Below are 13485 nucleotides of genomic sequence, written 5' to 3'. Positions count from 1 at the left end.
CAGTCAGTCAGTCAGTGTTAAAGTTTAATGGTTTAATTACGATCCATCCGCTAGCTCACGCAAAATATAACATAAATGCTACCTAGAATATACACCGCGAACATATTAAGGTAACAAGGTACACTTAGATGCGAAAATTTTGGGCACGGACGGTCTTACATGTAGTGCGTCGCAATATTGCACTTCCCCTATGAGCAAAATTTGGGTGGCTATTTTATAAATTGCGTGCATGTTTTGTGCTTTTTATTAATGGCAAGATCGGGATTCTCATACAAGAATAAAGAAAGTTATCAAAGCGAAAGGTTTACATCATCCATGAAAAATAGCGTGCCAAAATCATCAATGTTGCACCTTTTGAACAGTCTACAATGATCCCGCTGCAAGAACACTGTCCAATTTTATTGCATTTCTTAATTTAATAGTCCTTACTGAACGTCAGGACATAAACGGAATGGGGGCCCATCCAGCTCGTTTTTTCGGAAAATAACGAAAATGTTCCTGAGTATCAATCAACAAGCACAGAACCCTTCCGTGAATTGAATTTTTCCGCGAAATGGTGTCTCATTGATCATACAAAGCTACCAGCAGTTAGTTTTCCAACTGACATCAGAATTTTACATGTATCGGCTGTATAAATTTTCTAAAGAATTAATAATCATTATCTCTCACCTTAATTTACAGTCATCCAAAATCACGATGTTCTCTTTATAACAAATATTGACGGGGGCCAAAATTCGAAAGTGTACCCTGCTACCTAAACCGTTCTGCAATGTACGGATTCAGTTCCGTGTGAGACAGATTATATACCCGCAAATTTTACCCATAATTCATCTACATATTTTTACAAGTATGGCGCCTACTGCTGAGGTAAAGCTAATATTTATGCTTGTTTTACTGTTTTATACACCTGTTACCTCACTCTCACTTATAAAATGTCAATTTAGGTGAATTATAGAAGCATCTTACTTATACGAAGGAATAGTATGACTTTATAGTCTCGTTTATAGCCCGTAGCTAGGCACGCTGTATGTATCAAACCAAACAACAGTCGTAGGCATAAGGATAACTTCCACATGATTTGTGTGACTGGCTTGGTCACTGGAATAGGGTGTTTTCTCAGATCTTGTATCCATATAATATGAATTCAGGCACCGCCTAGAATTGGGATTTATCATAATATGAATTAAGGCACCGCCGAGCATGGGGATTTATCTTTTATATATCCACTTACAAAGAAATATTCAACACTCAAATTTTCAAAAGAAAGTGAAACTTCGCTCTAAACAGTGAAGTTTACATTTAGTGTCATTATACCTCTTACAGCGAATATCATATTTTGCAAAATTTACGGGAAGCCGTGACGGTGACATCATTCACCGCGTTCTCGCACTGGCTTTAGGATTTTTTGTTTGTTGTTTGCACTCCACGCAGAAACTTGATGGCCTTTACACTTCCTTACTGTTTAAAAGTGTTTTTCAGTTGCATATACAGTTTTCATTATGAAAAAAGAAGTAAAAGAATCATGCTGGTGCGGTTTACGAATTTCTTTGACTGACTGGGGTGCTCGGCTACTCGGATGTTCATGCAGACAACCAGTCTGCGGTGTGTACATAAACCGGAACCGGAAAACATCGAAAAAATTGCCTCAGTATAATTATGCAGACAACAAAGACGAATAACTATATACAGACGTTACCGTCTCGGGGATTTTCATCCCCTATAAATATATTCCTTATGAATGCTTATATTACCCTAAGTGAGTTGGACTGTCATGCACAAACCCCACTTAAGGCACTGACATCCAAATTTTGGCAACAATGATCATTCTTTAGAATTGACATTTGGTCATGTTTTGAACATTAATTAACGAACATTAATGTTTAACTCAATGAGACTGACTAACTCAAAGGTCAAGGTTACAGTTATGGGTCAAAGGGCGGGCTTGACTAGGGGTGAAACAGTAAACAGTCATGTGACAAAATTATAGAAAATCAATGTTCACCATTAAAGTACTTGAAATTTTGCTTTAAGGTCCAATATAAGGAAAGTAAAAATCATTTTAATTTCTTTTAAAAGTACGAAACTATTTCATTTATATTGAAAATGAAAGTTGTAATGAAATTTGAAATTAAACTGCAGTATATGTACAATTATTTTTCTATGAAGTATGAAGAAAGTTAAAAAGACCTGGGGGGTCATTCTGTCGATTCATTGAAATTTCAACATAATACACATACATTTCTTCGAGTTCCAAAGACCTTCTGTAAATTTTGACCTGCCAATCTTCATTATTTAGTGTCTTGCAGAAGTCTATGCACTGGCTATGAAAAAAATTGCCAACTCACTTTCCCTTAGTAATGGACCTTTAAAGTTAAAGAAACTGTTCTAAATGATACATTTGTTTAGTTACTATCTTTAACACTGATTGTTTGATAGTTTTCATTCAATGTATCTACTTTTCACTGTATCGTTTCTGTATCGTGAAACATACCTATGATATGCATATCACCAGACTAATGTATCGTGATACAGTAAATTTCGATACATTGTTACACCCTTAGGCTCGACATGTTGCCCGTGGGCATCTAGTCTTCAATACAGGTCACTGGTGATGCTTTCACTGTTAGAATATTGCAGTGCATTATCTCATTTGAGACATAACCTGGTTTCCTATTTTATAGGGGATGGAAGATAAAGGTCAAAGCAATATCATCCTCTTCAATGCTACGAAGAAGGAACTGTTTACACCAAGCAGTGGATTCAAAACATTGAACAGAAAACTTAGGTCTACTTGGAAGATCAACATGTAAGTTTTATTCTTCTTAAGGGATTTAAAATAAATGTATATTTTGTTGCAGTATGCATTAATCAAAAATATTTTGAAATCAATTGAACTGTTAGATATTAATGAAATACCACATTTTATTTTTTGAGTCCACTTCACAAAGCTTCTAGTTCTAGTCATAAATGTAAGTAGTGAAACAATTCATATGTCAATGAATAAGGTTGAAACTTTAAAAAAGCAGGTGCATATATATGATCATTGATAGGATTCAAATCGTGATCTTTTTTCTGCTTAAGAATGAAGAATACTGTGGACTAGTTACCGGCACATCATTTATTATAAATTTAGATATCATATAATGTTTATATAAGGACTTGAAATCAATAATTGGTAACTCAACTAATTGCATGATCCATATTGCAAATTAAAACTTATATATTCCAGAAATAAAGATGAAATCACAGATGAGAAACTGGCAGGAGTTCGGATATTTGTGTTGGCTGGTAGTAGAGAAAAGTTCTCTCAAGCTGAGGTAGGTTTGAAAGCAGTCTTAGCAACAACTAATGAAATATTGACTCTGTGTATGATCTGTAATTTTCAGCCTTGTCCAAATCTGTAATTTTCTGCCTTGTACAAGAACTGTGTTACAGATTTAGATTAGGTAATATCCGCAAAGTATATGTATGTTAAAAGATAAAGAGTGAAACACCTAGCACCAGTTTCCAAAATATACAAGAAACACCAGTCCATATTGACATGATGAGTAATTTGAAATTTTGTGGAAGTCAAGATTTAATTCTAGGAAAATGAATGATTTTAAAGTAGATTAAAGTTGATTCCATTTTATAGTACAGGGATAAAGTTTTAAAAAGTTAAAATCTGAATTTGAGGACATTTGGATTCTAAACAGCAATATTTATTTTTTTCTGACATGGAAACTATGATAATTTTTATATCCGCTTATTAGACGTGAAGGCAAAGTCAGACATGAAAGACATGAAATATTTGTAAATTTTTCTTTTTCTGTCTATTAGGCACCTAAATATTGTAATCACTGGGAAGTTTATGTAGTCTCTATGAGAATACTTCAATAATGTAATCAGTAGGATCTACAGTTGAGCCGCGCCATAGGAAAACCAACATAGTGGCTTTGCGACCAGCATGGATCCAGACCAGCCGGCGCAGTCTGGTCAGGATCCATGCTGTTCGCTAACAGTTTCTCCAATTCCAATAGGCTTTGAAAGCGAACAGCATGGATCCTGACCAGACTGCGCATATGCGCAGGCTGGTCTGGATCCATGCTGGTCGCAAAGCCACTATGTTGGTTTTCTCGTGGCACGGCTCCATTATTTTCACTCTTTGAAACGTTTCCAGTTTGATGTGATGAAACGTTTTATGGACACTGGAGGCAGTCTTCTGGTTATGACAGGAGAGGGTGGAGAGACAAGGTTTGATACAAATATCAACTTCTTCCTGGAGGAATTCGGCATTAACGTCAATACAGGTACACTTCCATTATTTGGAGTTTCTTGATACACTCTTTTAAAACTTTTAGCCTGCTGGTAGCAAGTGATTGTGCATTTGCGACTAATGCAGACCAAGATCAGCATGCACATCCGTGCCGGCTGATCATGGTCTGTACTGTTCGTTATTCAGTCAGTAAATTTTCAGTGAACACCCCTTTGAGTAATAAGTGGTACTGCCTAAATTGAATGATGGCCAAATTCATTTTAGAAATTTAGCAGGGTAAAGGTTAAATGAGAAGGAAATGTAAAGCAGTGACCTAGCTAAACAACTGTTATACAGCTATAACTTGTTTTTCTGGTAGCTGTGTTTACTTGAACGGCTGTTACGTTTACTTCCCTTTAGCAATGGTGATACTAAACAATATTAAAGATGAGCAATGGCTTTCAATACACGAATATTACATTATTGTATTATCTAAAGATGTTTTTAACAGTATTTTATATTATTCAAACAGATGCTGTAGTGAGAACGTCATACTACAAATATTTCCACCCAAAGGAGTGTTTGATCTCCAACGGTGTCTTGAACAGAGCTATAAGTCAAGCTGCAGGCAAGAATATAGGGTTTGGTGATGAAGAAAATAATGCCACGTAAGCTCATAGTCTTCTAATTTCCTTGTACCGGTACATCTCTCTGATTCCTTCTGCACCGAAAACAAACATTTGAAAAGTCAGATAGCTTTTTAATGGTGAAAATAGAAAGAGACCTTTTCATCCATCCATCTTACGTATGTTATCAGTTAAATGAAATGTGCACAAAGAGAAGTGTGTATGAGATATTTCTATATTTATTTATACCTCTGTCTGTTCCAGAGCACTGCAGTTCCTATATCCATATGGTGCCACTATCACTGCAATGAAACCAGCCGTAGCCATTTTATCTACAGGAGGAGTCTCATTCCCTCTCAACAGACCAGTCTGTGCACTATATAGCCATAGGGTAGGTATACAAATAATAAATAGAAATACTTCGTATCACCTTCTTTCACAGTCAGTTCTATGTAAAAGCCTTTGATGAGATTTTTATTTCCAAATGGAAGTGTCCTGTATAGAATGATTGGTAATATATTATTTTTATAGTCCGAGAAGAATTTCCAATAGTAATACGTCCATTTGTCCACTGCATGACTGGATCATACCTTTAAAGCTTCTTCAGTCTTTGAAGTAAGGTAACTGATGATGGGGATATAAAACCAATCCAGGTAGAATTGAAGATAAAGAGGATAAGTAGAGGACGTGCTGAGCACAAGAGCTGTAAGCCTAGTACATGTTCTCATTTTCATTAATTTTCCTGGTCTTGAGGACAACTCAAAACAAGGCATTGAATTAAATCTGGGACTAGGTTGCAACATGTTGTACAAGAAAGTTTCACTAGTTAAAGGTTTTGATTGAACTATTTGGCTCAAGGGTATCTCAAATACTTTCATCCCTACCCTACAATACAACCAGTGATAAATTCTTGTTTTTGTGGGGGGAGAGTGGGGTGGGGGGTTGAATACCATTTTTTTTTTTCAAATAACAGAAAGAACTAAATTTAAGCGCTATTTTGTGATAGTAGCATATGAATTTATGCATTCATAAATTACACCATGAAAGTCATCTTATACGAGTATTTCCAGCCTTGGTGAAAACACAGCAGGAAAATTCTACTGGTATGTGGCAAGCATGAAAATCAGTAATTCAGATACACTTCATGTGTCACTTTATGTCTGTGTTTGCAATATAGCATGTTTAATATCAGTTTCCAATTGTTCTGATACCATTAATGATAATGAGGTACACAGTACCAACCCAAAAAATTGAAACTTTGATTATACTGTTTGCACTGTATGTTTCAGAGTTCTGGCAAGTTGGCAGTGATGGGATCAGTACACATATTTCACGACCAGTACATAGATAAAGAAGAAAATAGCAAAATACTGGTAAATGTATAGTAGCTATATAAAACAACTGCCTCTCATATACAGTTTTGCCTTTTCTGAGCAAGTGTTACTTTTGTTTGAAGTCGGTCAGATGATGTAAATAGCTCACAAAACTAACTTGACTTTAACATACAGAATCATCGAGTACAGTTTTTTTTTGTTGTAGACAAAGAAGTCATAGTAGTTTGTTTAGATATTAAAAGCTCAAAATATTTTAGCATAACTTATATTGCTTCTAATGTTTGAAAAATTAAAGATTCCTGACTCGACATAGTGATAGCTTTGAAAACAATGGTGTTTTTATTTCTGTCATATCTATTTCAGGATGTTTTGATACGATATTTGACCACAGATGAGATAAAACTGAATGTTATTGATGCAGAAGATCCAGAGGTAAACAATTATGTAATAAATAGTGTGTTGTTAGAAGAGATCCTGTTATGAAAAAGTTCTGTGTAACCTTGCTTTGAAATATTACTTTAACCATGTTAAGAAACGTTGAACTGTTGCGAGAAATTGGTTTTGAAATGATATACAAGGTAGATATGAAAGCACAGACAAAAATTACATTGTTTGCTTGGGGGCCTCAGTGTCGTAGAGGTTAATGACACTGGCTGCAAATCATCTCTGGGTTTGAACCTCACTTAGGGCTAAATTCATCCAGCTTGCTTACTGAAGGTTAGTGGTTCTACCCAAGTACCCAGTCATGCCTGAAACAGTGCCATGAAGGTCACTTGGGGTCTATCTCCACCTTCAGAAGCTGAAAAAGTTGTTATATGACCAAAATTGTGTCGCTGTAACACTTAACCCAACAGAAACAAAATATGACATTGTTTGTACCGACTTCATTGAGATGATGAAACTGCACACAAGTATTGATTTCTTGATACATGATATATGAAATGGTTACATGTATAAACAAAAATGATAAAAGGAAATACTAAATGAATGGGAAAATGTTCCTTTGCAGAAAGATGGTTCGCTAATACAATTATTATATCCTGTATTGCAGACATTTTAAGTTGAAAGCAGTGAAAAAAGTCTGTATTTGATCAAATTAAGTAGCATTTTCATTTAAATACAGTTTTTTCTTGATCTATTTTATCACATGCTGATGCATTAGATATTTAAAAGTATTTATTGTATTGGTTAGCAATTTATTCATTTTTGATGGAAATTTGTACATCAGCAATAGATTTTAAATCCTTGATGACTGTCACATTAGGAGTGGCAAAATCAATTGTCTGACTCACCCAGCTTGTCTCAGACCCCATACAGACATGTAGAATTTCACCATATTTTACTGCATGACAATTATACGGACAAGTAGAAAATATCTCTCAGCAAAAATTGTCTAATAAATCAAAATCATTTGTTGCCCCTGCATATTCTTTAACTTTGCGACACTGTAAAAAACAGTTTTTATTTTACTGTTGCATTTTATACTTCAGTATTAACGCATAGCCTGCTGAGGGCAAGTGATTCTGCTTTTGCGACCAGTGTAGACCAAGATCAGCCTGCACATCCGTGCAGTCTGATCATGGTCTGCACTGTTTGCTATTCAGTCAGTAAATTTTCAGTCAACACCCCTTCGATTAATAAATGGTATTGCCCAAATTGAAAGATGGACAAGTTCATTTTAGAAATTTAGCAGGGTAAAAGTTAAACAAGGATGTTTTCGTATTTTTCAGATATCGGATTACAATACATTACCAGATGTTTCAAAGATATCAGAGAATCTGAAGACGTGTTTACAGGAGAGTGATGACATTCCACGAGATATCACCTCATTGTTTGATAACTCTCTCTTTAAACTGGATACCAGTCTAGTCCCAAAGTCTATCAAGTAAGTGGTATTTCGGTATTTTTTCAGGAAGTAGAAAAATTGTTGTTTTATTTTTGTCAAACGATAGATACTATAATTATAATAAGTTTTTTCTACATTAGTTACAAGGATTTTAATTTTTAGTCCACTATTCCAGAGGTATATACCTTAAAATTTTACACTGTCTACAGAAGGTATTCTTTCATGATTCCTTGCCATCAAGTCACATAGTTTATGAAATAAAACATGGATGTAAATACAATTTATATCTGCAGATTTTAGATATTTCATCATTTTGGAAGAGTCATTGATAACAAGTATTGAATTTTAGAAGTTGTTGTGAGAACTGTATTTAATGAAAATGTACCATCATATTTTTTATCAGCTTAGACAGTGTTGAAGAGTAAAAATAAAATTAATCTTTACAATGCAAGGGAGGCAATTTATTGTATTTTTCTAGTCATGTTTGGAATTGCATTTTGGTCAGTTTTGATAGACAGGGAAAACTGATTTTACCCACCTTAGAGATAAAAAAATCTTGTGTTGAGGTTTTGAATATCAGCTAAGCACATTTTAAAGATGTTTTAAAGAAATAGGTTGATTGCAATATTTTGCTGCTGTTTGAAATTGAAATGTATTGTCTGTACTTCAAAAATGTGTAGGCAATGGTAAGATTTGGAAACAGTTCAAGGGACTAATAATTTTATTCACAGGCATAGTCTTCTGTGCCATTAAAGTCTTTCAGCATGAGACTTGAAAATGATGAGAGAAAAAAATTGAACACCGATTAAGCTTAATGAAAAAAAAAGAATTTACAGTAAACCCAATGTTTGGACAAAATTTGGAAAATATATTCGAATGCTAGAACTTGCATTCAATTTGATGTCATGTAGACACAAATTGAAAGAAGTGAAATAAATTTTCCAAACTTTTTGTTGTCTTTCAGAGCTTTTGAACAGACCAATACCAAGCATGAACCTCTCACGTTGATCACGCCACAGTTCGAAACACCTTTACCGCCTCTACAACCAGCTGTATGTTTTATGCTGTATTTGATACTTTCTAGTAGATAGTGTTTATTTTAATATTCAAGGAAACGTCATGCTGTTGAGTAGATACCATTAGGTACAGTAAAATACAATTTAAATAAGCTTCTAAACGGGTATAATACTAATTGCTTGTAATCTAAAAATTTATAGAAAGTCACATAATCATTTGTGCTGTGATTTTTGTTTTGTCAGTAAGTGTAATATGTTTTGTTATAATAAAAATATTTGCAAGATGGAAAGACTTTAAAAATACTCAAGGAATGTATAAATGTTTATCAATCTTTAAGTGCATTAACAAACAGTTTCGACACTTCAAGCAAGTGTCATCTTCGTAGTCAGAAGTACAGTTTGTGAAGACATTGTAAGTTAGCTCAACTGAACATATTTTCAGGTTTTTCCACCACAATTCAGAGAGTTACCTGCCCCTTCCTTAGACTTGTTTGATTTAGATGAACAGTTTTCATCAGAGAAAGTTAGATTGGCTCAGCAAACAAATAAATGTAAGTTCAGTCAAATTAAGGGGTTATATAGGTGTCATCTTACAGTTGTTTGGTTAGCCAGTCAGTCTGTTGTTTGGTCCAGTACAAACTACTTTTATGGGGATTTCAATGAAATTTCATAAAAAATACCCTAAATGGCTACTCAAGGAAAATAGCCAAAAGTTGGCCAGTTGGCTCAGAGAAATGAGTTCATAAAAACACTTTAAAAAAGTGACATGGCATTTGCGCTTTTCTTTGTATATTAAAGTATGGTTTTTAGCTTGACTTTTCGAAGAAAAAGTAGAGCTATTGCACTCGCCCGGCATTGCCGTCACATTGGTTAAAGTTTTTGATAAAGTCAAATATCTCTGTTACTATCAAAGCTATTGACTTGAAACTTAAAACTTTTATTTACTACCAAAGTCTACATGAGGAGAAACAATCCCTATAACTCTGTTTGAATTTTGACAGTGTTATGCCCCTTTTTAACTTAGAATTTTTTGGTTTAAGTTTTATAAAGTTTTTACCAGAAAAGCTCTAATTCAGAGTCGAGCTCTAGGAAAAGTCAAGCTTGCCTTCTTACGGACAGCTCGTGTTATTTATTACTGATGTTAAGTTTTGTTAAGGACCTTTAACAAAAGTGGGTTTAGACGTTGAAAGAGATGAATGCTTCTGAAGAGGAAATGGAAGAATGACAATTCTGTACGGGAGATATCATTAAGTGTTGATGTGTGTGAAATTTTTATTTACTCTCAGTCCAATCATGCCGGAGTTATGTTTCTTAAGACTTTTACGCTGGCATTATTTGTATTTGGGAGTTTGTGGGATGAACTGCTTACAGATGTTTGAATGGATTTAAGTGAAACTCTACTTTAATACATGAACTATTTACAATGAAGTGAATTAAAGCAATTTCTTTTTGTCCTCCTCCTTCAGCATATGTGAGGAAATTGTCACTTCCAGTGAGCAAATATGCACTAATACATATAATTCAAGAACACAGTCTGACAGTTAAAATGACTGACTGACTGCAAAAAATAGCTAAAATTCTTTTCTTTTTATTAAAGTGGGGAATTATACCAAGGAAAAAAAATATTTATGCTAATATTAAATTTCTCCTTGTTATTTCAGGCACGGATGATGACCTTGAATACTATGTACGAGAATGTGGAGATATTCTTGGTGTGACCCAGAATCTTGCACAGGAAGCACGTGATGCTAAACATATTATAGAATACATCTTTACTCAAGTTGTAGAGTTCAAGAAATTGAATCAGGTAAGTGATATTGTAGATCTAAATTGGATAAAAGTGATGCTTTTTAAATTCATAAATAGTTCCTTTTTTCGAAGAGAAGCATGGATATTACAAGGAACCCAGAAATACTTTCATTGTTTAATTTCCATTTTTCCTTATTTTTGATTAGAAGGAATGCTTTAAATTTCAAATTATTAAAGAACTGATTAATCAAAAGTATCCAAAGTCGATGTAAATCTTTTTTTAAAAATTTACTTACGGGAGAAAAGTAAAACCTTTTTTCCAAGAAAAAAAGGGCCTGCGTAATTTTTTTAGCTCAACTAATGGAAAAAAAATTTTAAATGCAAGAGCTTCTGTTTTTGGCAGTGTCAGCTTCTACATCACAAAAGTTTTGCATGTAAGCAGGTTTCTCAAAAACTGTTAGGCTAAATGCTTTCAAATTTCAAACATGCTTTTGGCACCATGAGATTATATCACAGGACATGTAACATAAATCTAGACATGCCCCTTTTAAACTTATAAAGAAATTCTTGGTAAAATCAGCTTTTACAGACTTTAGTAAAAAGTTCTGACCTGTATCATAAGTTACAGGGTGCTAGCCTATGCAAAAGATATTGCACCATGTTCAGTTTGGATATACCCAAGTAATAACTATGTAAAGCGCCTTTGAAAATGAAATTGATCATGAAAAGGGCGCTATATAAATCTGGTATAATAATAAATAATAATAATAATCAGGATGTCAGTGTTTATTTATGTCTTCTTTATTACAGGAGACAGATTTTGATACGAATCCATATGGAGGTGGGGGAGGTGCTGACATGCTTGCTATGTAGTGAATGGACATTGTGTTTCCTGACAAAAGTAGACTGTGATAATATTTCCAATGGCTGGTACTCAGCTTTCATCAATCTTAACAGCTGTTTACTGGTGTCAGTATGCAAGACCTTGAAGAAAATGCAAAACAAATTTGTCAGAAACCCATCTTTGGCATATATATGTATTAAAGCACTTTGTGTGGTACACTGTACTCTAGATTTAAACCAAATGCATATGCACAATTTTATGAGTTTCATCGATTTTTGCTTTAAGTAAATAAGGAGTATCGTTACATTTTTTTCTAGCATCAAGATTTTTCAAGTTTGTGTAAAAGAATTGCAGTTTGTTAAATTCATTTTCTGCAGCAGTTAAAATTCTTTTGGTAGACAGACTTACTGTGTCAGAGTACTGATTAAAGTTTGATTAATTTATATTATAATAACAACTGACCATACTGTTGTGCAGCTAAAAGTCTTTCAGTCTCTTTATGTTATTGCCTGTATAAAGTGTCAAAGAAATGCTTTTGGACAGAAAAAATTTGGTCCATCCACAAAATAAGAATATAAATTGTAATGCATGTACACATATCTCACTTTAATAAGCCATAAAATAACGTAAATCTGAGTTTTCATGAAGACGTGTTTTTTCGAAAAGAAAATTCAGAAACTCAAAATTTGCAAAAATGAATCTCTTGCAAATAGTTTTGATTTTACAGTGTGTGATTAGATACTTTTGTCACATAATCAGACCTATAAAATTTCGTATTGATCCATTAAAAGGCGTAAATTATGTGCTGTCTGACCCTGTTACATATACATTAAAACCTGTCTTAATCATCCAGCCAAGGGAGTGAGAAAAAGTTAATGCAGATAATTTATAGAATGAATGACCATTTTGGGAAATGAGACACTGGCTGCTTAAGACAGGTTGGCTGCTAAATAGAGGTGACCGCTAAAGCAGGTTTTACTGTATCAGTATGCCTAGCAAGAAGAAGCAGGTTGTATGCTGAGTTACTGTTTTAGTGGTGTATTTGGAACAACAATGTTTTTTTGTTGTTAATAAGATGTGACTAATGAAAGAACTTAGAACGAGCTGTATCTGTATTAACATTATGTTCAGGTTCATGCGCAATGTCCATGTTGAATGTGACCAGTTGTGTAATAAGTACAACGTACCTGAGTTGTATGACTTAATGGCAAGTTCTCATATATAATTTTGTACATTATGAAGGGTATTTGCCTTTTAGATCTGAGAGACAGCATTTGTATGATTTTATGTTTTCATAATTGTTTATTTATTAGTGTAAATATTGTATTTTCACATACATGTTAGTTTTTTTTCATATCATTTTTATATACATGTAATTTGTCCTCAGTTTATTGTTAGTGCTTGATCTAGAGGTCGTAATTCTAAAATTGTGTGTCCTTTCTCCTGTTTTGGAGATGCTAAAGTTACTTTCTTAGTAAAAGGTCCATATTGTTATTGATTTCAAGGAAACATTGATACTGAAGATTTTTCCCAGCATCTTTAATGAATACAGGCTAAGTTTATGGGCTTAATATTTGGTAAACATTTTTTTTTATAAATTTTCATTGTATTTTTAGAACTTAAATTTTAGTTGTAAATGGCAGATGTTATGTTAATAATTACTAAGTACAGGGAAGAGGGAATCTTACCCAGGTCATAAACTGGTTACTTTAAACATATCATAATGACAATTTGTCCGTCCAAATATTTCAGATTTGAAATTAAAATTTATCACTATCGTGTTAGTCTTGGTTGTGTTGATTGTTCCAAACCAACTTTCCAGATGTTATGGATTGA

The 13485-nt window shown here is 33.8% G+C and overlaps 1 protein-coding gene across 1 annotated transcript; it reads left to right on the top strand.

Annotated features, from left to right (window-relative positions):
* Positions 1 to 764: 764 nt before the first annotated feature.
* LOC123524666 (intraflagellar transport protein 52 homolog) lies at positions 765 to 13427 on the top strand. The gene is made up of 13 exons (XM_045303020.2): positions 765 to 867; positions 2682 to 2806; positions 3230 to 3317; positions 4160 to 4289; positions 4767 to 4902; positions 5125 to 5251; positions 6150 to 6233; positions 6558 to 6626; positions 7925 to 8079; positions 9005 to 9092; positions 9499 to 9607; positions 10718 to 10863; positions 11616 to 13427. The coding sequence occupies exons 1-13, from the start codon at positions 850 to 852 to the stop codon at positions 11676 to 11678; spliced, it is 1338 nt and encodes a 445-aa protein (XP_045158955.1). The 5' UTR covers positions 765 to 849; the 3' UTR covers positions 11679 to 13427.
* Positions 13428 to 13485: the final 58 nt, after the last annotated feature.

Source organism: Mercenaria mercenaria, chromosome 3, assembly GCF_021730395.1.
Source record: "Mercenaria mercenaria strain notata chromosome 3, MADL_Memer_1, whole genome shotgun sequence".
NCBI classification, from domain to species: Eukaryota; Metazoa; Mollusca; class Bivalvia; order Venerida; family Veneridae; genus Mercenaria; species Mercenaria mercenaria.
This window is presented reverse-complemented; position numbering and strand designations above follow the sequence as displayed.

Excerpts from the sequence above, each read along its gene's own strand:
- LOC123524666 (XM_045303020.2), top strand. Across the intron at positions 6,234-6,557 it reads AAGAAAATAGCAAAATACTG|GATGTTTTGATACGATATTT; the intron begins GTAAATGTATAG and ends TATCTATTTCAG. Across the intron at positions 9,093-9,498 it reads TACCGCCTCTACAACCAGCT|GTTTTTCCACCACAATTCAG; the intron begins GTATGTTTTATG and ends ACATATTTTCAG.